We start from the raw sequence: 27,703 nt of genomic DNA on the forward strand, positions 1-27,703 counted from the left end.
TTAATTATGGGATTGTTTATTTTGGAAGAAAAACAGAAACTAAAAAAACATAAAAAATAAGGATTTTCCAGTTTGTTTGCAAAGTTTTTACTTTGTAAAAGCTGCATCAGCTAAGAGTAAATGTACTGCTTAAATTTCTAGTCATTCAGATCATTCAAGCAAAAGAAAAGGCTGGATTATAGAACATGCATACCCAAAATACCAAGAAAAGATCATAATGCCATGATCAAATAAAATAAAACGTAATGTATGTAAGCCTTATTTTGGGTTTGTAGGACACATTGAGGAAAAAAAACCCAGCACAACACAATCCTCTGGAGTATGACTACCCCTGTTCCAGACATGTTAAAGCTGACAATACAATGTTTTCTCTGTCATTTTAGTAAGACACATACATATAGACAAAGGTTTAGTGAAATAAAAATAGTCCTTCAGTGACTATTTATACACCAAATAATTTGTTTAATTGATTACATTATTCCATTTTGCCTTTAAGTTACATATTGAATCAAGATAAATTCATGTTTCTATGAACACTGACGCTACTCTTATGCTAAAAGTAACAGAGGGAGCACACACACACCAAGTCTTAATTGTCCAGTTGAGTTACAGCAGTACTGATTCAATAGAAGTATTTGTTGTTAACAGAAAGTAAAGAATACCATTTGTCTTCATGTTACTTGATGTATCTAGCCGGATTTATTTATTGCCCCATGGAAGTAGGCCAGCTTTAGTATTCTACCACAAATGTAGATTTTCAGTCTTCGAAAAGCTTGGATCCTGGCGAATCTTCCAGTATGTTCCATTGTAAATCCACACATCTCTGCCAGCCTCATCAAGTACATTTCTGTAAAAAGATAACACAAACTATCAAGAAATTGCAATAATCAGTACCATAAAAGAATAAATAATGTATTCTAATAACAGACATTGAAATGTGGAAGAAAGGTTTTCTCTGATCAGAACAAAATTTAATTTGGTAAGTTCTAATGTCATTCAAATTACTATGGGTGCCAATGATGCCCACTGAAGACGTTTTCTACACAAACAGCACCATTAGAGGATAAGTGCCTAATACATGTATCTGTGGTATAGGTCAAACAGTGCCAAGGTCTACACTTTAATGTTTTGCAATATGAAGCTGTGCCTAAAATCAGGTTACGACTTACTAACTGATATATAAATACTTACACCCTTTTTCCCCCTACCATCCCAATATTTATAACCATGTTCAAACTATTGTATGTACAGCTTAGGCCTGAATTCATATGTTTAAATGTATTTATTTTTTCTCAGTCTTAAGAATTTCTTTAGTTTTGGCTTGCAATGGTACATTTATCAATTAGACTAGACGTGATGAAGGATTATAAATTGTAATTTGTTTCACCTAAAGAACCTAGGGATGTGCTCCTCTCCTCTTTTGGCCATTTCCTTCCTCCTTTCCCTTTGCTTTTCCTCCACCTTGTCCTTCTTTTTATCTGCCTCTGCCACTTTTCCCTCCTCCAGGAGCCTGTACAATGATAAGTGGAATAAGGGATTTTGGGAAGTTGGAAAACAAATGTACCATTACATAAAATCAAATACAAAACTCACACATTACCTCTGATCTGGCCTGAAGCGAGTGTCCGTAGGGGGGAGGACGTCTTTTAACTTTGCATTTAATTCATTTAGTTCTCTGGCATAACGCGAGAAACCATAATACCGAAAGTGGTCATCAGGCTGTACATCTGGACAAAATCACACCAAAATTCAGACTAAGGAAATTAGGCAATTTAGCCATTAGCTAAAATTTCTGTAGCTGAATCTTTCTGATTCTTAAAGAATAAAAGGTTAGAATTAGCAGAAAAAAATTATCAGGCAGCTTGTATGTTAAGGTATACGTTGTCTAAATTCACTGTTCAAAAAAATTTAAGAAACACTTTTTAAATCAGGGACAGGTAAACATCTGGAATTTTGATAAACTTTGAGACCAGGTGGAGGCCGCAGACACTTTTTTGACTCCTATTTGACTGCCTTTCAGTAGTTTTGCTGGAAAGCAGTCATGCTACCATTAGTGTCACTACTGGTAGCATGAGACAATACGTAGACCCTACAGAGGTTATACAGGCAGTCCAACTCCACCAGGATGGTACATTAATTGGTCCATTGCCCAAAAGTTTGCAGTGTCTCCCAGCAAAGTCTTAAGACGGCATCTTCTCCATTGTGCAAGGAGGAACAGCAGGAGTACTGCCAGAGCCCTACAAGTTGAACTGGGTTCCTCTTAGTGCAAGAGAATGCTCGACCTCATTTGTTAAGAATATGCCAGCAGTTCCTGGAGGATGAAGGAATTGATACCAATAACTGGCCTCCACACTCCCTTGACCACAATCCAATAGAACATCTCTGGGACGTCACATGTAGGTCCATCAGACACCACCAGATTGTACAACCAGCTGTCCAGGAGCTCAGTGATGCACTGGTTAGGATCAGAAGAGATATCCCAGGATATCATCTGTCATCTCATAAGGAGCATGACCTGAAGTTTTTGTGCAACTAAATACCCTTTTGAGTTGCTGCAATGGCATTTCGCCAAACTGGATCAGCCTGCCACATTAGTTTTTCAGTTTAAATTCTGTGGGTTGATCATTTTTATTTTTATTAAATGATGCTGCATCTGTTTGTCCTTAATATTACCCATTCCAAATCAGTATGGATACTAGCATGATTTGTTTTTCCAATTGAAATCTGATGTGTTTTCAGGGTGTTCCTTAAATTTTTTGAGCAGTGTATTTCTGTACAGCTGTACAGTAGTTGCACCCATTGTTTAGGACTTAAACTGAATGCAAACACTTGGTCCTCACTGGGCTTCCAGATGCATGTTGGTGTGGTCATAGTGTCACAGAAGACACCTTCATGCCAGAATCCTCCAAAACGATGAACCACCTCTCCAGCTCGGTCCAACACAACACCCTGTATCTCGTTCTTATTGTTCTCTGAGCTCCAATAGCGAGACTAAAAGAAAAAGAGGGGGACAAAATCTGATACGTCAAGGCTACAGTCAGTTACAGGAAACCGATCAATTAGGAAATGAGCATGCATGTTCATATCTTGCCTTAACAAAGGTCATCTTGCAGGTACACACATCACTCTTTGTATTTCTGATGACCACCTCACCATAATGCTCCAACCACCGTTGTTGGCTCAATACATTGTTGATGCAGGTCACTGCCTTATTCCATTCATAGTGATCACCATACCTACATAGATGCATTTAATTTGATTATTGATTTTCCTCTCAAATGTATTTGCTTTGATGCTCATTGCCCTTATGATATGATGTTAGATCAGTAGGCAAGAGAAAATTGAAAATTAAATGCTGTTCACACAAAACATTACAGAAAACAGGCACATGCAGGATACCCATCAGCGCAAACATCACATTCACTTGAATAAGTGACAACAAAAAACACGTTTAGGTCCAAATTTCTAGCAAATTTACGAAACCTATATCTTCAAACAATTTAAAGTCAGTTTCCTACTTTTATTTGTTTTTCATTCAACAGGACAGAGGAATTTCAAAATGACATTTAAAACCAAAGATGAGCAAATTGCTAATTTCTAAGCATGGTTACATGCCAATTTATGCAACGGCCTGCTCTACTGTTTTCGATTTTGCCAATTTTGATATTGTATGCATGTATGACAAATTACAGCTTGATCATCATAAACTAGTAAATATTTCATAATTTCTTTTTTGGTTTCGAACTCCAGGTAGCACAAAGAAAGCTAAATTTCCAGCAATTGCCTTTTTTTTTATCTTGGACTCATTTCTAAGAAAAAAAAGAAGTACATTTACAGCCAAAAAACAACTACATATACATTGATTGTATTAAAATGTTTGTGTCACCTTTCCAATGTGTTTAAAGCAGATGATTTTAAAAAACATTTATGCCTTCTGTCAATATAAACTAATAGCTTCCTCTTTACATTCAGTAAATGAGCTGGTCTTTCAAAAATCGTGTCCTATTGGTAATTATCTGAACATGAGTTATTTTATTGTCAATGCCTTAGCCAAAAACATTAAGAGGCCTTGACTGCAGCTGGCATGCCTAGTATTTTAACACTATCACATGAATTGACTTTAAAGACCAAACAAGCATTGGTGAGAAAACTAACTGCATACAGAGTTACACAGATATTGGAGACCTGACTTTCAGCTGCTTTCCTTCATTGGCCCTTGTTAATATGAAGCATTTTTTTTACTAAAAAAACCTCGCTAAAATAAAGTGCTTATGCATGTTCACCAGAGTAACGAGTCTGCTTGAATGCTGCCAAATTTTAAATTAGATTTTTTTCTCAATTAGTGCTGAAATACAGTTAGCTTTAGACAGCCAAAGAGCACTTGTAGGATGCCAAACAAGTGTAGATAGTCATCTCAAATGGTAGGACAGATGATGAATAAAAGCGAAAGCACTGCAGTCCTGCACATCACTCTATTGTTTGTTGAAAGCAAAAGAACCTGGATAACACAGAGGTCACTCCCAGCTGACTGGACATGCAAGTATGCCCAAGAAAAAACGTCTAGGGTCCAATGGACTCAATACATTTGTTAAATTTCTGAATAGCCAGGACTCACTTTGGTAGGGAAACGTTGACCAGTCCTGTGGAGATTATCTCCACTGACTTCCCCCAAAATTTGTTTTTCCATCTCTGATCTATGAACAGACATAAAAAAAAGTTTATGTTTACTCAGTATGTCAAGTATATTAACCATGCAACAGTTACACAATACCTACCTTGCCAGAAAGTGAAGTTTTCAGACTCTGCATGACAAGCTGAGATTGGTGGGTGATGGCTAACCTAATAACATAAAAAAAACCTGCATTTTCACATTTTCTAAAATAGAAATGAATTAAATTACCCCTTAAATTATTATTACCTGTTCACTGATGTAATGGAATCCCCTGTCTTCTCTATGATTCTCGTATGTTTCACCTAGGATGGGGTTGAATGGTTTGTAGCGATTTCTCCAAGATGCCCAAGCATAACCAGAAATGGAGAACGCTGCCACATACACCTAGGAACATTCATTGCTCTTAGTCTTCAATAACCTTTGTGTACTATCCAGAGTAATTTTGGCTCCAGCTGTTTATGAATAAAAGAAAACCAAACTCACCATTCTTTGATATGGGTCATCAGTATTATTGGCAATGTCCAACAGCTCAGAGTACTCTAACTCTTCACTAAGTCGTTGAAGCAAAGACAGTGGCTCATTAAGAGCCACTGGCATTGAGACCCTGGACAGGTCCTTGCCAATGTTATTGTATAGGATGGTCATAATGCCAATGTGACTGTTGTCTGCTCCTGGGGCAGGGAGTGTGGTGCGTCGCCCTGGAATGTTGAAACATAGAAATGATGGGTAGTCAATTTATGATAAAATAATTCTCAAAAGGGCAACTGTAACAAAAAAAAAATGGGGAGTTGAGGGAGTTGGGTGTGTCTGCGTGGATGTTAGGCGCAGCAGATGTGGAAGGTAGGTGAAGGCAGGGAGCACCTGCCAGGGCCTGTGTGGTGTATGTGGTTCTGGGTGTTGTGATTGATCTCTGGTTCCTGGACTTGGAATGCTGCAGTAAGCTCGTTTCTCTTGGCTGGCTCGGGTTGTCCCGGACAGCTCCCACTGAGGTGGACGGGCGGCTGCTCTGTGGGGGCTTCCTAATGGTGTCTTTGGGGATCTCTGGAGGGTCCCTAGCCTTGGTTGGCGCTGGGCTGGTGAGGGCACTGGCATGACAAATATGGGGCCAGTTGAGGAGCTGGCCCCAAGGGGGTGATTCATGCTGGTGCCTTGGTGCCTAACCCCGCCTTCCTCACATATGTAATACAACACAGAGGGAGGGTCTTGGGGTTTTGGCGGAAGGGCCTTGTGTGCATGGGGGACCATACAACCCCCGTTGCCATATTTAGCCCTGACCTACACCTCAATTTTAATGCACTTGAGAGACTTAGGTCTTTGGGGTTGGGGAGACTGATAACATGCAGTGGGGTCTCGTACACCCAGCCTCAATTCCAATTTCAATGCACTTTAGACATACACATCTGTATTCATCACAACACTTCACATTACCACAAAGACACACATAAACACCACGGAGAGGGGGCGGTGCTAGGTGGACCCCTGGCTCCTGCCACAGGGCCTGTACCAACTTGGCAGGGACTGTGTGTGGGGATGACCTGGGGGTCTCTTCTGTGTGACTGTTTGGTCCCTCTCTCGGAGTGGTGGGCCCCCATTATGTGGCCCATGGCTTGCAACGGTGTGTTGGGCTAGTTGCTGTGCAGTCTTTGCCGCCAAGGGTAGGTGCAGGCCCCCTGGGCCACTGGGGACACTGGCTCCCAGGCTTGGCCTGCGGGGCTAAGGGGGGTGTTGTGGCTGGGTCGGGGTTGCTGCCGTGCTGTTTCTGTGCCTTGCTGGTGATCTACTTCTGTGCAGGGTGTATGGCTGACCAGGGCGATGCTTTATGTCTTGCTGCCTGGGACTGGTACTGCCTTCCAGTGCTGGGTCTGGGTGCCCTTTGTTGCTCATAGGTGTTGTGGATTGCAAGCCTTCTACCGTTCTCACCACGCTTACAAATTGTACACTTTCAGGTGTCAAACTTGTACAAACACACTCAACATGAACGCATCCATTTCTACACATATGCATGCCCAATACACAACTACTCCAAACTGTTGAAGATCATACAAACACAAGTTACAATAGCATCAATACAGGCTGCCTACTCTGATGCTGGATTGAATTCAGAATTAAAGTTAATCAGGCAATCAGGATGCTGCCTTGAGTTAACTTTTTTGTAGAGTAAAACTGCCCTGGCACATGCAGGCAACCATCTGCCCAATATGGTATGCCTGAAACGCCACAAGAGGACATATTTTAAAGAAAAAAGAAATTAACCTTTAAGCAAATATTAAACATACATCCTCCATTAAGCCTGAATTTCTGTTTTTTCTTGGTCTAATGTAATATTCTAATCTTAAATGCCCTGTTTTCATTAGCTGTAAGCAGAAAATCATTATTAAAATGAATTAAGGTTTGACAAGAACAGTCTGTCTGTAATTAACGTGTTTCAGTTAGTTAATCGACTTAATTTTCTAATTTAATGAATGACTTGTTAAAGTAGATTCTTTTGACCTTTAAAGCAGATGCAAAATATTTCTGTCTTCATCCTAAGAACTTTCTCAATTCAAAGCTAGTGTGGGGAAGTACCAAGCTTTTACGTTGTTTGGGAAATGCCATTCTGCACATCTAAATTCACATGCAGATTAGACTCCCCTATGAAAAGAGAGTCGTAAGTGCCATTGTTCGCTTGGATCACATAGATGTTTTAGTCAGATACAAGGTGTGAATTGGACTGAAACTGACCATTTTAGCATGCTAAAATGTATATTTGTGACAGCAAAAACCATATAGCTGTCAAAACCAAATTTAATTGGCATATTTAATGTTTCCATAAAATTTAATTTAATTTAATAGCGTTCATCTTAAACTGCTGTTACATTGTCTTATTGCCATAGTTAGGAATAATTGTTGGGAATAAGAAACTCACATGGTGAAAGTATATTTTATCTTGCTACATTAGAAGCACTGAATATTTTTTTGAAAATTTCAAGCCAATAGGGTTCCTACACAACCAGTTAAACTTAGTTATACTAAGACATCCTGTATCACCTGTATCAAGTTTATTTGTGCTGCAGTTTTCAATATAATCCGAGCAGCAGAAGTGGTCTTCTTACCTGTATCTGAGGGCACCAGACTGGGTTTGTCAGTTATTCTGTTTAGACTTTCTCTGTAGTTGAGAGTGGCAGTGGCTACAAAAGAAAAAAAAAAAAAAAGGGGGGTGGGGGGGGTGATATATTGCGGTTGCAGTAAATATTTTTGCCTGCTAGAGAGAAATGGAAAAAAACTTACAGTGATCTTCTTCAGGCTCGGAGTTGCTGGTGGTAGTAATGTCACTCAAGCCAGACTCATCTGATGCATCTGCCTCTGAGGAGGTCTCGCATACTATCACCTCATTGGCATCAAAATATTCTGCCATAGATTCTGCAACTGAGGGAGCACGGTGGCTATGACCACGCAAAGATGGTGTCCTCTGAAAGGAAGTTTAAAAGATAAATTTTATTTTCAAACTTTATCTTTTATTTGACAAATGGTATTTCACAAAAACAAACTGATGATTATGACTATTGCTCTGTTCAAAAGGTCTATACTTGTACAGACTCCTGAGGAACAGAATTTTTATCTCCCCTCTGAGGCTCCAAGAACAAAATGACATGAGGTTTTTACAGAACTGGTTTTGGAGTTCTTGCAATTTATTTTGACACAGCATCTGGATACAACTTATCTGCTGTGGTGTCAACTATTATACACAAGTGCTGCAGTGAGAGAAACCCACGAGGGCTTTCCTAGTATGACCAGAAAAAGAAAAACGTGTTCTTGACATCTTGAGTTGCCTTTTACTCAAATGTTTATTATATATATATATATCTGTTCCTAAAAGTTTAAGAACAAAGTCAACTGGAAACTTAACCGGAATCCATAAAATCTGATTCTTAATCTGATTTGTTTAGATGCAAAAGGTCAAATTGTCATCTGAAAAGATTTATATATCATGAAAAAGTTCAATATTTATTGTTACTCATTTCAGAAAGTGAAACTCACACCACCTTTTGACAACTCTGGCTGTATGAATAGGTGCCAAGTCCTGCTGGAAAATGAAATCAGCATCTCCATTACACTTGTCAGCAGAAGAAAGCATGAAATCCTTGGAACATGTATTTCATGGTAGATGGATGCATTCAGTGTGACTTTCAGAAAACACAGTGGACCAACACAAGCAGATGACATGGGAAACCATCAACAACTGTGAAAACTTCACACTCACTTCACGTAAGTAATGTGGATTCTGTTCCTCTCCAATCTTCCTCCAGATTCTGGGACATTGAGTCACAAATGAAATGCAAACTTTACTTTCATCTGAGCAATATTCCAGTGTTCTTTTCTCTTCAGCCCAAATATAATGCTTCAGACCTCTTGGGTTAAGGACTGCTTGAATTGAGGATGGTGACAATCTATAACCTATGTGTAAGATTTATCTGTGCGTTGTGGATCTTGATGTGTCAAGTCCAGCTTTAACCTAAATGAATTTTGCTTGACATTCAGCTTAAGGCAGCTTAAGGCGTGAACCAAACCTTTGCACCCTTGTTCCTGGTGCAAATTTTACTCCTACACAGTTTTTTTCCACTCAAATTTCTATGAATATTTTTCGGAGACAGCACTTTGTAAAGACCCAGCGTCTTTAGCAAGTACCTTTAGTGGTGTACTCTTTTTGTGAAGGGTGTCAATGACTGCCTTCTGGACATCTGTCAGCAGTATTCCCCATGATTGTGTAGCTTACTGACCCAGATTAAGAAAGCATTTAGAAGCTGATTAAGGTGTGACAGAACAAGTTTCCAGTATTTTATTTTTTGCAATATTCAAAATTTCAGAGACACCCAATTTGAGTTTTCTTTATCAGCAAGTCATAAAACTCAAAATTACTTAAAAATGAAAATATTTCACAATCTGTAATGAATCTATATTGTATGCAAGTTTCACTTTCTAAAATTATTTTTAGATGAACCTGCTGTCCCAAAAATGTTTCTTCTTTCCCATCAGTTTTGTAGACAGAATGGCATAAGGAGCACAAAAGGACTTAGGCCCTGTTTAACAATTTAACAGTTTTGTGGTGAATATGGAAAAGTTTAGTAGTTGCGTTTCTAATGTTCGTTTGCACAACAATAGAGCACGTTTTCTCTGAAAATGGCACAATTTGAAAAGTGTAACGGTTTGAAAACATTCCGGTCTCTGTTAAGACTGGAAAATGCAATGTTTCTAATTGGGGAAGCCCTGGCACTTGCTCAGTATGACTGGAATCAGTAGAAATAAATATGCACAACATAGCAGCTGCCGACCAGTTGAAAACCCACAGAAGATTAGGATATCAATAATAACAATAATTAAAGCTGCAAACAGCATTGAAGGCCCTCGCACCTCCAGCGCAACTGCCTGTGCAGCGACCACAGGAGCCTGGCATCACCGGCTGAAAGGTCACCAACGAGGCCGCCGTTCAATTCCAAATGATGGCGCTGTGAGTGTCATGTTATGATCTTCACTCATGCAGAATTCTGGCCTGGCGAGAAGTATTCAAAATTTGGGGGAAATCCAACCTTCCAAATGCAAGCTGCATTCACTTGTTTATTAGTGGGTGGGGCTGAAATTATGTAATCAGTTGACTGTGTCAACATGTCCATCATTGACTCATGATCATGTATACTACATTTTAAGTGGATCCGATTATGTATAAGGGAGATATAGCCCTTGAAGTGTCCTAGGGGGCGCTTTTGCTCCAAATTTCAATGTAATCCAGTAGAGCTGTTTGGGGGTTGACAAAGATCAACCATATTCAGTTTGGAGTGAATCGGACCATGCGTGTGTAATTTAGAGCCAAACGTATGGCCGTGGCATGACATCAGAATTTGCCATGCCATCATAGCCACACCCTCCAGCTAAAGCAATCAGTACTTGCGACTGTCTTAGGCCATCAAGTTATCTGTTACTTGCGACAGTTTCATATTGATAAGGTGAAGAACATCAAAAATTGACTCTCTAAAGGAAAACATGACACTTTTTGTTCTCAGGGGGCGGGACTTCGATGATGTCAGCATCTAATCAGTGAATATTGTTCAAGGCCAGAGGCCGATCAATCTTAGAAGGCTTAAGATCTCTGTGACTTTCCTTGTAGGAGCTATATCAATTTCGTCTTTTATGGCAAGAAGTTATATTTTAACCCTAACCCTAACCCGCCAATAGCTCAAAATTCCTAGGAGGAGTTCGTTAAAGTTCAAGGTGAGTAAAAGTGAAAAACGGCAAAAAATTGGCTTTTGACCCAAAATGGTCGACTTCCTGTGCGTTTTAGGGCATACCCCCAAGAGACTTTTTTTCTTGGTTTGAGGAGCTCTACCTGTGTGCCAAATTTCAGATCTCTACAACTTACGGTTTGGCCTATCTCCCGTTTGGGGGCGTGGCTAAGTGGTTTGGCCACGCCCACTGACAATGACATTAAGGAACAAGAATTTAACGCGGGGGACAATTTTGGATAAAATCTTGTGAGTTTTGGTGCATAGCAAAGTGCAATTTGGGCAAATTGCTCCGCAAAGACGCAACGGAAAAAAGAAAGAATAAGAAACACTACGATTACAATATACCCTTGTAGGCTTCCTGCTCGGGCCTAATTATACTGGATTGCAGAGTACATGTGCTGATGACTTATGAAACTAACTATGGTTCTCCAGCAAAAGGAACTCTCCTATTTTTTAAGCAGTAATTGTTTGTGCATGTTGTTGAGCTTTTAGAGAACATACCAACTAGTGGCGTGGCAATAATTAAAACATTGTGTAGATGTGTTAACAAAAGTGGGGGAAAACAAAGAATTCTTGTTTTTAATGGATTGTTGTCGTGTAAACAGGGCCTTAATCTTAGTACCACCAACTTTACTGGCAAAGGTCTCATGATCCCTTGTTTTGTTTGTAGTTGTAATTATCAGTATACATTTATGTTTAGCAGTAGGTATGCAACATCATTTCCTCAGAAAGAAATATACCTGTCATTTTCACAACAAAGACTTCAAAACGAAAAGAGTAGAAGCACGTTGAAGATGGACAAACTATAGTACAAACCTGATCTGTACAGACAGTGCAGAATGATTCTTCAGTAGAGCCAGAGGACAGGGACACCGAATGGACTTTGGTCAGATGGGACTGCATGTCAAGCTGCACATATATTTACACACACAAAGACATGGAATAGTGGCCCACCCAGGCATGAAAATGCAAAGGAAACACAAGAGAAACAAAAACTGGCAGACTCCAGTGCAAGGTTTTGCAGTTGCACTTCAGTTTTGAAGTTTTCATTAGTTTTATTTTTATTTAGTTTTGACTTCACTTTTTCAATTCTATTTTAGTTTTAGTTGTTTAACATTTGTTTGATAGTTTACTTTTTATTTGTTGAAAATGTTTAGTTTTAGTTTAGTTTTTATTAGTTTCAGATATAGTTTTAGTCTTTATACTGCCAGAGATGGCGCAGAGGGAAGAGAGCTGGCATGCTCGTGAAGCTCTCTTCCCCTCTACGGAAGGGACTACGAGCACCCTCGCCTTCAAGCCATCTAGGAAATGTGCGTTCCCTGGTCAACAAGATGGATGAACTGCTTCTCCTCACCTGTAAAAACTCGGACCTCTGCGGCTCTCCCGCTCTCTGCTTTACCGAAACCTGGCTGAATGAGAACACCCCAGACCGCATACTTTGGATACCGAGCTTTCAGCTTGTTTAGAGCAAATCAGACGTATCAGAAAAAAAAGCAAGGAGGTGGACTCTGCTTTTATATAAACAAAGGTTGGTGCAAAGACACAAAGTGTTGAAGAAGACGTGTATTCATGACCTGGAGTAATTTCTCAAACTGTAAACAGTTTTATGTACCGAGGGAGTTCTCCTCCTTCATACTGGTTGGTGCTTACATACCACCTCAAGGCTCCACTTCAGATGCTGAAAAACAACTGGCTGAGCCGATAACAAACATGGTGAAAAAAAACATCCAGACTCTGGTCATTGCTTTTGGGGATTTTAACATTGCAAACCTCTCAAAGTAACTTCCCAAATACAGACAGCACATTAAAGTGTCCCACCAGGGGTAAAAACACTCTGGACCACTGCTTCTCAACTTTAAAGGATGCATATTATGCTGTCACAAGGGCTGCTTTGGGATTTGCTGACCACTCTGGTCCATCTCATCCCAACCTACATGCAGAAATTAAGAGCTTCCAAACCTGTGGTTTGGACAGTTAAAAATGAACTGATGACTCAAAGTAGATGCTACAGGACTACTTTGACTGCACAGACTGGACTGATTTAAACCAACTTACATCAACCATCATACATCAGTTTCTGTGAGGATGTGTGTGCATACATTGACAATAAACCTGGGTTCACTTCTTGTCTGAGGCAGCAGTGCAGGGATAAGGAAGAGGCTCACAGCAGTGGGGACCGGGCCCTGTATAAGCAGGCCAGGAACAAACTCACAAAGGAGATCAAAGCAGCGAAGAGAAGCTACACTGAGAAGCTAAAAAAAAGCTTTTCATATGAAGACGCTTCTGCTGTTTGGAATGGTTTGAAAAACCTCACTGCCTACAGGAGACCTTTCCCCAACCCTGAACAGAATCCTCATCTTACCAACGAGTTGAATGGCTTCCACTGCAGGTATGAACTCAAATTTTCTACATCCCATTTAGACACAAATTCTTGGCATACACCAACCAACCCCTGCCTTTAGATCCCATGCCTGCACCAAGGATCTAAGAGGAAGATTTCAGGTGATCTTTCATCGCCGACCAACTGGCACCCATCTTCACTGAGATCTTCAACAAGTCACTGGAGCTGTGTAAGGTTCCCTCCTCCTTCAAATGCTACACTATAATCCCCGTACCCTAGAAACCCACCATCACAGTATTAAATGACTACAGGCCTGTCGCCCTGACATCTGTGGTCATGAAATCCTTTGAGCGACTGGCCTGAGAGGCTGGACTCCCTGCAGTTTGCCTGCTAGGTAAACAGGTCGGCAGATGATGCAGTCAAGTTGGGACTACACTTCATTCGGCAACACCTCAACCATCCAGGGATGTACGCCAAGATCCTCTTTGTGGACTTCAACACCATGAACCCAGACATCCTCCACCAGAAGCTCAGCTGGTGATAGCTTCCTGAAGGACTGGCAGCAGCAGGTGAGGCTGGGGAGCATCTTCTCCCGCACAAGAACACATCAGCATCGGCACCCCCCAGGGGTGTGTTCTCTCCCCACTCCATCTGACCCATCTGTGAAACTCCTGAAGTTTGCAGATGACACCACTGTTATTGGACTGATCAAGGACAGTGATGAGTCTGCATACAGACAGGAGGTGGATCAACTGGTACACTGTTGAGGTCAGAACCACCTGGAACTTAACCCACTCAAGAATATGGAGATGATGGTGGAGTTTCGGAGAACACCACCCCCACAAACCCCAGACTGCAACGAACAATTAGGTCTGCAGAAAGAATCATCAGGGCTGACATTCCCTCTATGCAGGACTGCACCCCTGCACACAAACTGTTTAGGCTTTTACCTTCAGGTTGGTGTAACAGCACTGTCTGCTAAAACCAGCCACCACAGAGAATGTTTTTCAGCCCAGGATGTTTCTCTGATGAATATCTGACAATCAGAGTTCCAGTCCAAGTATGCATCTTGGACTGATCTCACATTATATTCTATTGTACAGTCAATTGTGTATATATGTACATTAAAAAGATATTCTTTATTTCCACTTTAATATATACACCAAACAAAAAATCCTCACTGAGAGCAGAGTGTGCCAGAGTCAAATCCCTTTTTTGTCTGTACAAACATGGCAATAAAGCTGATTCTAATACGAAGAAAACATTGGTACAGTTACATTTATTTTTAAATATTTATTCATAATTAAACTAAATAAAAATCAAGTGGGAAAGTCTATTCACGCTGTTAGCATTTCCTATGAGTAATAAAACAAATAAATAGTAGTAGAGTCTGTCTTCTTTCCTCTCCTTGTTTTTCTAGCACTTCTCTGCTCTTTCCTTGCAATTAGCATTACTCTTCTTTCTATCAGTCAATTTTCCTTCTCTCTCTCTAACTTCCAATTTTACTGTTTTTTCACACTTTTTTCTATTATCCTCCTCTCTCCTCTTTGTCATCAGATGTTCATTTTTCTAAAACAGAGATATAATATAATCACAATCCTCTCCAAAAACATTGGAATGTTTAACAAAATGAAAAGTTACAAATTAAAAATTGATTTTTGTTTCAGATACCCTTTAGTAGTTGGTTATTTATAGATGAGAAACTAGGAGAATTCTAATATATTCCTATAAATATTAACTTTTCTTCAATTACTTAACTATTTTCCTCAGTTGATAAAATAATAAATTGCTATATTTATAAAAATAAAAACTGCTATATTTATTTGGAGCTACAGGCTAATACAAGAGTAGAAATGCATATTTAACCAAGTGATTCTCTCTCCCTCTACATCAGTCTCAGTTGATGCAGTTCTTCCCTCATTCACTTTCCCCGTTACTAACTGTCAGTAACCATATGTCCAAAGTGAGAGGAATACATTCCTCAGTCGGAGTTCAAAAATCACTATAATAAATTAGCAAAGCAACTCAACTAACTCAGAAAATATAAACTAAAGGTCACCAATCAATTCTAAAACATCTTACTTTGGACAAATCCTTGTTGACACTGTAGCACTCGACCTTCCAAAATCAGTGAGTTTTTTTTTTTTTTAAATCATTCTGTTATTATTTCTCCCTTTCTCCCTCACTCAGCTGTAGCTACTCCCAGAGATCTTGTCTTGCCTTTTCAATTCAATTCAGTTTATTTATATAGCTACAATTCACAACACATGTCGTCTCAAGGCACTTCACAAAAGTCAAGCTACATACATTCCAATTAATCCTAACCATTGAACAGTGCAGTCAGATTCAGTTATTTATTCAAATTGGATAAAAAGTTTTTCTATCTAAGGAAACCCAGCAGATTGCATCGAGTCAGAGATTTGTAGCAGTCACTCCTCCTGGATGAGCATGTAGAGACAGTGGACAGTCATTGGCGTTGACTTTGCAGCAATCCCTCATACTTAGCATGCATGTAGCAACAGCGGAGAGGAAAAACTCCCTTTTAACAGGAAGAAACCTCCAGCACATCCAGGCTCAGCTTGAGCGGCCATCTGCCACGACCGACTGGTGTTGGTTGCTGTTCTGTTCGTTCATAAAAACTTTAATTGCATTTGGAATCTCACCTTTAATAAAAGAAAACACGTCCAAGCCATTTTTGTTTTTACCTGCTTACAGTCAATGTTAACAACACTATTAACGTTTCCTACCGTGAACCAAACCTTTATCACAGCAAGGATCAGCCCAGTCCAAGGCAGTGCGCACAGCACCAGCTCCCGAAACAGCTGTTTGTGCGCGCAACATGCTCATTTGCGCTTTTTACCCCAGGTTACCATAATAACAGTATACACACAACATTTATTTTTCTACTCCACAAAACACACACATGCAAAAAAAAAACTGCAACATATTTGGGGACAGGTCGTCGCCGGAAATTTGGGACATCTGGTCTCCCTAGACACTTGCTTTTATCTAAAACGCAGTAATACTCAAAGTCATCCCAAATTGGACTCTGGTGCCAAGTTTTGCTGACATAACGCTAGGCGTGAACGGACCGCACAAATTACTTGAGTGATGTACCGACCATCTGCTGGCATAATGCGGCACAGGAAATTTTTTTTTTAAAAACACCAATTACCAGAAGCTAGACTTGATACTAATGTATGAGACACACATACCAAAACTAAGCACATAATCTTTATAAATTCAATTCATTTTAGTTTTGCGAACGCTCATCACAGTTTCAGTTAGTTTTCCTTTTCTTTGCAAAGTCTCGTTTTTATTTTTATTTCATTAAACGTAAATGTTTTTTTACTTCTAGTTTTCATGATTTCGTTAGTATTCATTAACGATAACCTTGCTCCAGTGCACCCACTCAGCAGTGAGTGTTTATTTGGAATTCAGTTATACCAAATACAGTCCCACAAGAGGAGAGTACACCCTCCAGATTCAAAGATTTTACCAATTAGGACATGGAATTAAAGTCACGTCTTTACCAAGTTCATGTTTTGTTTTTGAACACTGGAAAAACATCCAACAAAATTGGTTGTGCACCTTTGTATTTTAAAGGACATTTTATGCCCCAGATGATTAATGTTGATTTCAAAACCTGGTAAGGACTAGATTACCTTTTGTGTCCCAATATGTCAAATTATATCAAATAATGCACTTCCCCATGACAGTATATACAAAGATAGTGACAGTCAGTTATAAGGCAGACAGTAAAAGACCAAGTCATAGCAACTGAGAATAGATGGTTCCATCAGCAGCATGTGAATGAAATAGCAACACAGTAAGTTTCAGTGTCACAGTCATTTCTGTCAGTATTTCTGTCTTTGCCTTTCTTAAACAAAGGGGGAGAGGTATGCAAGGTGTGTTCCTGCCTAGAAACAGCACAAACCTGTTGAACAGTTTCACACAGAACTTCCCAGAAGCAAGGAGGGCTTGGCTTTCTTTGTTTCTTTAAGGCCGATACTAATATTTTGTGGCAACCATAAGTAGTATAGCTTTAAAAATTATCTTATAAGTAGTATAGCTTTAAAAATTATCTTATAATTTTGGGGAAAAAAACATGGTTGTGGGTTATGCCATTTGTATTTTTTTCCTATGTTCAACAGCTTTGCATTAGTTATTTGCCTTGTGTGTGTGTGGGTGGGTTGGTTGGTTGTTCAAATGTTAGTATGAACTATCAAATGTTACCTCAGACAGTGTGCTGCAGAGTGTTGCCAGCTGCTGTGAGGCATTCTGCCTCAGGTCAGGGCTAGTCCAAGCCTGTCTCAGTCTCTCTCTTTCCAAGCTCAAAACCTCATGAATGGACTTCAAAGAGGCATAGACTAAAACACAGCATTCACAAGAGTTAATCACATCAATCTATTTCCGTTAAGCCTTATGCATATAACCTATATATTTATCTATTTGAACAAATAACACATTCTATGTCAAAACGTCTATGGACTGTGCAGCAAATTTAAACATTACACTTGATATGACACAAAGCTACCCATTAGATAAAAGCTCTTACCCCTCTGAGAAAGAGTACAAATTTCTTGGTGGAGCTTTTTTGCCTCAGGAGAGGTTACTTGAGGATTTGACAGCTGTGAGTAAACATAGTCAGGTATGGACTGAACAGATGCAGCCAAATTGGAACTGTTGTCTGTACTCAGATGGCTTGATGTGAACTAGGAAAAACAGAGAAAGAGCATTAAAAATTATAGTATTGATATAAATGTTTATTTCAAATGTTTCAGTACTAGTCTTTAGTTTTAAATTTGTGAATTTTAGCAAACAAAACAAATTTTGCAGAAACTCATCTCGTTATCCTACTTGTATTTTAGAAGATTGTGTGATCTTTGTGCCTTTTGGCTAGCAGAATCTTAAACTAAACCCAAACCCATTTTAAAAGTATATGTTGTTGCACCATTCATATAAAAACAGCACAATGGACATAAAACTGTTTAATGTTTCATATATCCATGTTTCATGTTTGTTTAATAAAGCGGTACTGTTTTTGGGTCTCACCAAAGCAAGTCTACAATCTGGAGCATTCATTCATTTACAAGCACCAATTTCCAGTCTGTACATTTACACATTATTTTCTGGACACAAGCATGGATAATGAGATTAAACTGGAATATTCCATTTGATAATGATGTGTTGTCATCAGCCAAGAACAGCTTAGGGAACCTGTGTCACAGAGGAGCGAAATATCCTTTGTAGGGTGGTCATTGGACACCGACTGTGCGGTAACCAAGAAGGTGCTGTACTGAGGCATTGCCAAGTGTCAGATTAATTTGGCAATTTCTATATAAACATCTATGCTTTTGGTTGTGTGCATATGAACCTTAAAAATAGGGTTAGGGTTACATATGGACAGTCAAAACTGAAGTTGAGGCATCAGATGCATTTGTTGCATTATCAGGTTTTGCAGGAATGTATGTAATTAAATACAACATCCACCAAAATGTGCTGTAAAGTTTGGACATCTTCAGGTGACCTCCAGCAATAAAGTATACAATAATGTTATGCATATATACATTTACAAGTCTAAATTTCAGAAAGAAAATCTGATCTGAAACAGTTGCAGTTTCTTGAACAGTTTCCTGAATTCTAGCTGGTAAATGGAAAATATTTCTGAATTTCTTACCATTCCACCCATGGCTTCAACACGAGATAAAGTCCTTGAATGACCCACCTTCCCTGAGTTCTTCTTGGGTTTCTCTAGGAAGAGATTCTGGAAACAAACGAGTGTACTTTTAATTATTGTGTTTATCCTAAAGTACAACATCTACAGGAAAAACGATTTAAAGAGCAGACACAATATTAAAACACATTTAGGGAAATTCACACAGGAGTCAGTTTGAAACTACATATGTTATTTATCTTACATTGCACATAAATACAGCAGGTAGGTCAGATTATATATAATGTTAAACTGTTATGTAAATCTAGGACAGGGGGGGTGGAGGGAGGGAGGGAGAGAGATAGAGAGCGAGAGAGAGAGAGATGTATATATGGGATCAGGGTACTTACCTGCATGCTGATGCGCATCTCAAGGTCAGTATTTGTGATAGGGATCCCTCCTTCAAGCCAGTGTAGTCTCTGTACAAGTTGAGCCAGTTCTTTCAGATCTGCTTGATTCTGATCCAGGTCTGGTAAACCGCAAGTGAACATTGAAATGAACATTGTATGAAACATATGGAAATATGTTTGGACTATGTTGTTAAATCCGCTGCTGCAATGAAGCTTCATGAAAATGTAAAGTACACAGCTAAATCACCATTGGAAGTTGCATCAATGTTGTGGGTTTGCTGCAGCCAAGCAGACACTTTGTTGGTTACCCCTGAATAAGAGGTAGAAGGAGCAGTTCTTATGATCTCTGGACGATCTATAGATGTTGAGCCGGTGTAGTGAGGAGGCTAGAAAACCGATCATTACATCACAAAATAAGTTTTTTCTCCAATTTTTACAGACCAAAAAAATGTTTTAATAGTAAAGCTTACACCAACAACAGAAAATGATGAAAAAGAAAATACAATACAAAATGTAGGTTTTATTTGTAAAATGGTACTACAATTAATAATAATTGTCTGCAAAAGTCATCCGCTACCTACAGCCATTACCCTTAAAACATAAGATTGAATACAGCCCAGTTGGACTCCAAACACAGGGTTGAGCTTAGTTTAATTTAAGAAAGAAAAACTACATTTGCTGTATTAAAAACTCTTTTAAATGTCAGGCCTAAAGTAAATTACCCTAAATACCTTAAATACCTTAACCTAAAGAAATAATGTATACTCACAGTTGATTGATTTTGCTGGGTCATAGTGGCCACAACTGGCAGGGTACTCTGGCTCAAGGAAAGAGCATGAAGAACACCACGATGGACACTCATTGCTTCATTTTTTCTAAAAAGGCGATGAGCACCCAGCTTCGTCAGCCAGATGTAGAAGATATCACTGCTCTTTGCCTAATATGGACAAATGAGACAAATGGGGGACATTATTAATGCCAGATTATCTGATGATCATTTAAAACCATGTAAATAATCTAGATTTTGGTCAAGTATATTAAGGGGCATCTAGTTTAAAATCTCACAGCTAAAATATTTAGGTACCTTAAGGTGATATAGGTTGTCTCCAGCATCAAGGTCTATTCGTTTGGACTTCTTGTTTACAGACATAACAGCCATGCTGATGTCAAGAGAGCCATGCAGCTTTCCTTTCTGAATCTTAAACACAAGAACAGATTTACTAATATCTTCCACTGCACCATACTGAAAAGCAAACAAAATATTTTATGAATGTTCAGTATAGTGCAAGGAGCTTTGACCTACATCTTGTTGAGTCTTTGAGTATTTGAGAACTCCTTTTTCTAACAGGAAGTACCTCTGAGGGAGGAAAAACAAGCAATAGAAAACTGCTGATCAATATTGAAATTGATGATTTCAGTCATTTAATTTTCCAAGCAGAAATGCTGTATACAGCTCAGCCTCTAATAATACATTTTCTTGGTTTTGTAATAGCAACTTGTGGTCAAATTACAATGTATTTATCAATTCATCAATAACATCCCTTTTGGATGCATGTGGTTTAGTATTCTTAATTACAATGACACTGAAAATCTGTACACATGTTGCTGTCTATACAGAAATCACCTTGTGCCAGCCCTTCAGTGGATACTTCCTTCTCTTCATTAGGTACCCTTCACAGATCCCAGGGATACTGAGGTCCAGAAAGGAACCAGGAACAGAGGAGGTGTCATCCATAACCTCCCAGTTACAGGACTGACACAAAAAGAAAAACATCTTGACAGTCAGGAAATGATGCTGATACCAAAAGAGAAACCTTGGCATTGAATGTGGCCCAAGATTCTATCACAATTACAACTTGGAGATGCACTTAGAGGTTGTTTGTAATGCATACACCAGCTGACTGCCCTTTTAAAAACTTCAGTTGTGATCTGATCAAGTGACTGAATGTCAGCATATGCAAGATAAAGAGGCATATCTGTTTTTTGTGATACAATTTGCAGTCATGGGGAAAACAAAGTATGTGCTTCCTGGTTCCATAGGATTATGCAGGTAAGTAAAAAGCATGGTGCTAATTATAAAATGCAGGGCTGATCTCCACCAAGCATAAGAACTTTTTTTAAAGCAAGAGGTCTTGTAGTTAATTGCTCTGAAGTGTCTTAAAATAATGTCAAAGAAATTGTATCCGTCCATCAATCTTGTGGAGGCCATTTCCAAGCTATCTGAAGTCCATCCTTTTCTTCAATGAGAACAATTATGCATTAGACTTAAAAAAAAGAATGCAACCAGTATTCCCAGAGGTGTACATTAGAGGAAATTTACCCCAAGCTCCTACTGTGCAATGCTCAACTAAACAGCGAGAGACACAAATGACACACGTCGAACATCAAAGGTCTGGCAGTACAATTGGAAAAAGCACAATTATAGTTTAGTTTGCAAGGGCTGCCAGGAGTATAGCCATTTCTTTAAAAAGAATGTGGCAACTGAATAAATTACGAATTTATCTGCATGAGACCTGAAAAACATGTCACTTCAACAGATGATGGTAGACTAGATGCCCTTTTTTAATCTCAGACAGTTTCTTTCGGCTGAAATAGAGAAAGCTGTTGGTGACAGTACTGTCCCAGTGTCTTGCATCAAATGAATTTGATTAAGTGAAATAAAGCATCAACTTTTAATCAACTATTAGAGTAATTTAATAAAGCAAATTAAATATTTTTAAAATAATCCACTACTACAGTTACAGAGTGATGTTTGTTTTTCTTACCTGTTTTGAATGCTTGGATGAACCAGTGCTGTTATTCCGTGAGTGGGATGGTTTGAATGTGCTGGCAGGGGATTTGTCAGAGCAGCTGCTCACCTGAGGGTCCGTCATTGCAATTTGATGAAGATAATTTTGCAAAGACAGATCTTTAGAGCTAGTTGTGTTTCATGGAGAGACCGGAAGAACTGTGATCAACAAAAGCATTTCAAAAATGTAACAAAGATAAATCACAAAAAAAAGGATTTACCGTGAAGTCTTTGTCTTTAAAAAAAACATTGTGTTTAAAAAAAAAACAACAATGCTGTTAGTTATTAGGACATTAAATCTCAATTTATACATTTTCTTCCCAAGATTATTAATTGATTATCCTTAAACTGCTTTAATATTTAAATTTTTTTGTAAATGGAGTTTGAAAAAAATCTTAATATTCTGTCAGTCATTTTGTCTATGGACAAATTTTACACCCTTTAGTGTATAGAATGTAAAACCCTTTTTTTCAATAGCAGTGTTCAAAATCAACCTTTTGAATGACGAAAATAAAAGTTAAATTAAGCATATTTCACTGTCCCTATAAGAAACTAAACGTATTAATAAGAAGAACTAGAATGAGTAAATACATGTATGTTTAGCAGAAACCCGCAATGACTAAAGAGATGCTTTATGGGGGCATTTTTATTGCTTTATTGCAAAGCACTCTTTAACCCAACTTAAACTGTTGGCCTATAAACAACTACACTTTAATTTCACCATTTGTGAATGATTACTGTCCAACTCACTTAAATTTTCTGAATGAACAGTAGTAATTTATTGGGTCTACTACCAATTAAGAAACAATATATATAGATATATTCAATAAACGGAGCATAGTCAAAGACAGGCCCTATTGGTCTAGTAGCTCTTCCTGTTTTCACAGGAAAAAAGAGGGAACATAAAAAGTATCATATATAAATAAGATAACACATAACAAGAAATCTACTATTACCTTGATATAAAAATTAACCTTCATAGTTTATGCAATAACTGGTATGCAGACAGTTCAGCTAGCCAACGATCCAAATTACAAATGAAACTCACCTGTGCTTTTCTACATAACTAACAGGCTCCACCACTGTAGTTCACAGAAAATCCCTCTTGTAGATGTTCTCCAAATTTTCCTGGGAACACAACAATCAATTCAAATCACATAGATAATACATTTGAACAAACTATGGCATGGATTTAGGAGGGAAAACTACCATTTTCTTCTTTGTTACACAAAGCAATACCTCACCTGAGTGAAAACTTGCTTGTCAGAGTGGTTCATGTCACCTAGCAAGTATCTGGGTGGAGCTAAATGTTAAAAAAAACAACTCTACCTCCCCAGACAGGCTCATCCACTTTGCTACCACAAGAGTTACAGGCTATGATGCATATTTTTATTCAGATGATACATTGTGGAAAGAGCAGGCAAAGAAGGTTTCACTAATCAAGCAAAGCACAGCCTAAAAGAATGTTTTCCTGTCAACATCTTTCAGTTGAAAATAGATCTAAACAATGACAATTTAGTGCAAAGACGTCTAGGATAAATTTGGGTGGATGACTGATTGTAGTGTAAGGCGCTGCAATCAGCAGCAGGCAATGTACCATTTATGTTAGGTTTATGCAATCTGAAGTTTTTGGCTTACAGACTTTTTTGTAACACTTTTTTATATAAAAGCTTATACTACTTTTAGACAGTTTTGCTTGGTCTAAACCTGTTCTTCTTTAGGTTTTTATTATTGCTTCGATGTAATAAAAAAAAAAATAAAACTCTCCAGGGCAGTTTCATTTTTTTTTATTTTTTTTTCATCTGCCTCTGCGACATTTTATCACTGCAGCCTTCTCTGTGTGTTATAAACTTTTTAATAATGTAGCTCTGTGTTGTAAATAAAGATTCTTGCCCTACAACTGCCTTTTTTCTTTTGAAAAAAAACTCAACTTCATTTGTGATTATACCCCAAAGTTCTCTTTCTCTCAGTGCTCATTCTGTACCAGCTTAATAGTTTTAACATCAGTAAATAAAATGTGGAGACCTCACAGGGACAATGGAGGAGTAACACATGAGAGAGAATTTAAGTGCACCCTTTCATCAAACTTTTTGACAGGTGGGTGGGACTTCCGGTGAGGGCGGGATTTCCGGTGGGGGCCATATGGGCGCCATGTGGTTGCCACGTGGGCAGGAGGTCACGTGGTCAAGCAGGTGGTGTGTCCAAGGGGGGCGTAACAGTGGATGCTGATTGGTTGTCGTCATTAGGGGCAATACCTTAAATTAGTCAATTAAAACACAGGGGTGTGTTTGTTATAAATAGAACAAGACAAATATGGTATTATCGGAAACTGTTTGGCATCAGCACCAATTAAAAATAGAGAGGGGTGTGTTTGTAAGCATCGTTAAACCTTGAATAACCCAATGAAAACAATAGGGCGTGCCTTAGTGTTTACTTTAAATACAGAGATAAAACTCTGCACTTTACATGCAGCATTCGTTGGAAAAAAAAAAGAACACCCGTTCAACAATGGCTAGAGTTAAGAGAGTTTATCGTCAAGCGGAGGAGAAACGCAACGCGTGCCAAGATGATGATGATGAACAAGCAACTGCATCATATACTTCCTCAACGGAGATACCTATCGGAATTCCCGTCGTGACATACTCTACCGATGATGAGGATCCAAAATCAACTTCAACAACCATGGTTGAAAATCAGACCTCGGTTCGGCCAAGAGGTATGTCAGTTCTGTGCGAAACCCCAGTGACCGTCTACCAGTATTCATCCCGTGAATTGAATGCTCCTAAGAAATCAACATACTACATCTGCAGGGTACAAAGACCCCCGTTCAAGACTCTGCAGGAAGAATGGTCTTTGGAGCCATATGGCCTGGTTGGCAGCTGGGGTTATATTTTCATGTATGAAATAGGAGAGCTTTGCCTGTATCAATTGGATCAAGACGAGGTATTTAATGGATCACTGGCTCTGTGTACACTCACCCACAGCGACTGGGCTGTGTTAAAGCTTGCAATCCCGCACCTTAATGATAGCCCTGAAACAGTCTCAAGGCAGGAGAGGGAGAAAGAAGAAGAAGAAGAAAATGAACTGTCTCCTCGACCTGTAAAACGGGCGAGAATGTTTCATATACCATCCGATGTTGAAATAGCTGAGAGAGAACCTCTCTTTAGCGCAGTGTGGGGGTCAAAACCACAGCAAATGGCCGCTGGTCTTTTCGGGCAAGCAGACGCAGGAACAACCGGACGAGTCCCTCAGATCTGTTTGTGTTGGAGGCTTTCAATCAGGACTGCGGCGTATTCAAGACAATGCTGGCTCTGCCGTTTGAAGCTTGGGCAGAGAAGATGAGTGAAATTGGACATCGTCTTTCCGACCTTTTCCAAAAGTCACGAAGTTGGATCGATGTCATGTCAGTGAAAAAAACGCTGACGTTTCCTGTTTTACGTTTAGAACGAACCCTCTTCTGAGGACACGCCCCTTCCTATGATATATATACGGGGGGATAACTGCAAGCTCACAGACACTGAGAATCGTATCATGAGAATGAGTGGACCGACACCATACAGGGATCTCTACAACCACCGAGCAGAGATCCACTTCTCTCCTGAGCACGATGAAAGCTTCAACATTGGACCATATCATCCGCCTTCCCCTGACCTCTTCTCACCATCCACCTCAACATCCTCATTCTCAGAGAACCACTTCAGTCCTGCATCACCTACAGGATACAACATGAAATATCTACCGCTTTCTCCAGACCTCTGCTCACCATCACCGCTATTCATGGCTGAGTCTGTAGACGCGAATGTCCTGCCTGAAGACATGAAGGTGGTCGTGGAGGAGGAGGTAGCCACCGGCTACTCACCCTCTACCGAAGCCCCTACACAAACCCTGGGACTGATGGAGGACCCTCAGCCTTCAGCAGAGGATGAGAGTAACCAGGAGGACGTAATTGACGGTTGGTTCTCAACCACCCTCATCAATACGGTGAAAACAGCGATACTTCATTTATTCAACATAACCTCTTTGAACTATCTCAGAGAAACCTGCTATGGATGTATAACGAACCACCCAAGCCAGCGTCAACACCATTGCCTGGAGGTACTGGGGGAGGATTATTACCAAGTCAACTTTCAACGCATCGTACGACGACTCGTAACCCCCAAACTCATTCCTGCTATTCAGAATCTTCTGGTACTTCGAAGCATACAAGCGGATGACTTCAGAGTGAAGACGATTGCCAAGACGGTTTTATATGAACTGAAATCGGTACAAGGCATCCACAGTGCAATAGCGCACGTTTATGATTGCATGGTCGATGAGAAACATCTCAAACAACTTAACTCTGTTTCAGAGTGCTATGGACTGACAAATTGATCTCACATGTTTGATGACTTGTTGTATAATTTTTTTTTTTTTTTAGTATTCCAGTACTTTAGTTAATCTGCATTATATGATTTTTCTTCTTTTTTCTTTTTACTATTAAATACAATTAAAGTAGGAACATAGTAACCTTTCCCAAAAGTGTTGTTTAAAAGCTAGTAGTGTTTGAATTCATCAGCATTTTATCTGATTTTGTTTTCTGGTTGTTTTTTGTTTATATTAAATAAAAAAAAATAAAATAAATAAAAAATAAGGATAAATCAACCCTCCTGTGTGTTTTTTCTCATTATTTAACAAGTAATCGGCAGAGTGAGCATAAGGCAGAGATGGCAGGAAGACGGCTGATGAAGAAAGTATATTATAGCCCTTCAAATCCGGGAAGTTTTGGGGGTGTAGATAGGCTGAGGAGGGTTATGCAAGATGAAACGGGAAAGAAGGTTGCAGTTGAAAAAGTTAAAGATTTTTTATCAGGAGAAGATACCTATACTCTACATAAACCTGCAAGAATAAAGTTCCCGAGAAACAGAGTTTTTGTTACCAGACCATTGAGGCAGTTCCAGGCTGATCTCTGTGACATGCAAGCTCTGGCCATGGAAAATGATGGTTATAATTATTTATTAACAGTCATTGACATCTTTTCAAAAAGGGCGTATGTACGAGTTTTGAAGAGGAAAACAGCCGCTGAGGTGGTAAAGGCATTTGAATCAGTTTTTACAGAAAGTCAGATCCCCAAAAAACTTCAGACTGATGCCGGTAAAGAATTTTTTAACAAGAAATTTAAAGTTTTAATGGAGAAACACGGTATTGAACATTTTGCCACAGCGAGTGAAGCAAAAGCTTCAGTGGTCGAGAGATTTAACCGCACATTAAAAACAAGGATGTGGAGATATTTTACAGCTAACAATACCCGGCGGTACGTCGATGTACTGCAAAACCTAGCTAGAAGCTACAACCATTCCTACCACTCCAGCATTAAAATGAGACCTATGGAAGTGACCCCAGAAAATGCCTTTCAAGTGTTTCAGAATCTGTATGATGTCAAGTCCAACAGATATTGCAAGGACTCAGTGACAACGTTTAAACAAGGGGATCTCTTCAGAATATCCAAGGTCCGTGGAGTGTTTGACAAAAAATACGAACAGAGTTTTACGGATGAAGTGTTTACAGTCTATGACCGGATACCCCGTTCTCCTCCTGTATAC

General features: G+C 39.2%; 1 protein-coding gene across 2 annotated transcripts; it reads right to left on the reverse strand.

The window, feature by feature from the left end:
- LOC124865146 (oxysterol-binding protein-related protein 6-like) lies at positions 1–23,351 on the reverse strand. Of its 2 annotated transcripts, XM_047360109.1 has the most exons (24): positions 23,334–23,351; positions 23,173–23,252; positions 22,102–22,283; positions 20,961–21,089; positions 20,640–20,693; positions 20,421–20,534; positions 20,106–20,273; positions 19,584–19,722; positions 19,337–19,455; positions 18,951–19,037; positions 17,829–17,985; positions 17,507–17,640; positions 11,746–11,838; positions 7,940–8,120; positions 7,765–7,839; positions 5,156–5,370; positions 4,919–5,056; positions 4,776–4,839; positions 4,616–4,694; positions 3,092–3,236; positions 2,841–2,991; positions 1,601–1,727; positions 1,388–1,510; positions 1–847 (listed from the first exon to the last, which is right to left on the reverse strand). In XM_047360109.1, exons 3-24 carry the CDS (start codon positions 22,207–22,209, stop codon positions 739–741), a joined length of 2,709 nt encoding a protein of 902 aa, XP_047216065.1. In that variant the 5' UTR covers positions 22,210–22,283; positions 23,173–23,252; positions 23,334–23,351; the 3' UTR covers positions 1–738. The 2 variants fall into 2 exon arrangements, with proteins under 2 accessions (XP_047216065.1, XP_047216066.1); XM_047360110.1 differs by lacking the exon at positions 11,746–11,838.
- Positions 23,352–27,703: the final 4,352 nt, after the last annotated feature.

Source organism: Girardinichthys multiradiatus, unplaced genomic scaffold (assembly GCF_021462225.1).
Source record: "Girardinichthys multiradiatus isolate DD_20200921_A unplaced genomic scaffold, DD_fGirMul_XY1 scaffold_28, whole genome shotgun sequence".
NCBI classification, from domain to species: domain Eukaryota; kingdom Metazoa; phylum Chordata; class Actinopteri; order Cyprinodontiformes; family Goodeidae; genus Girardinichthys; species Girardinichthys multiradiatus.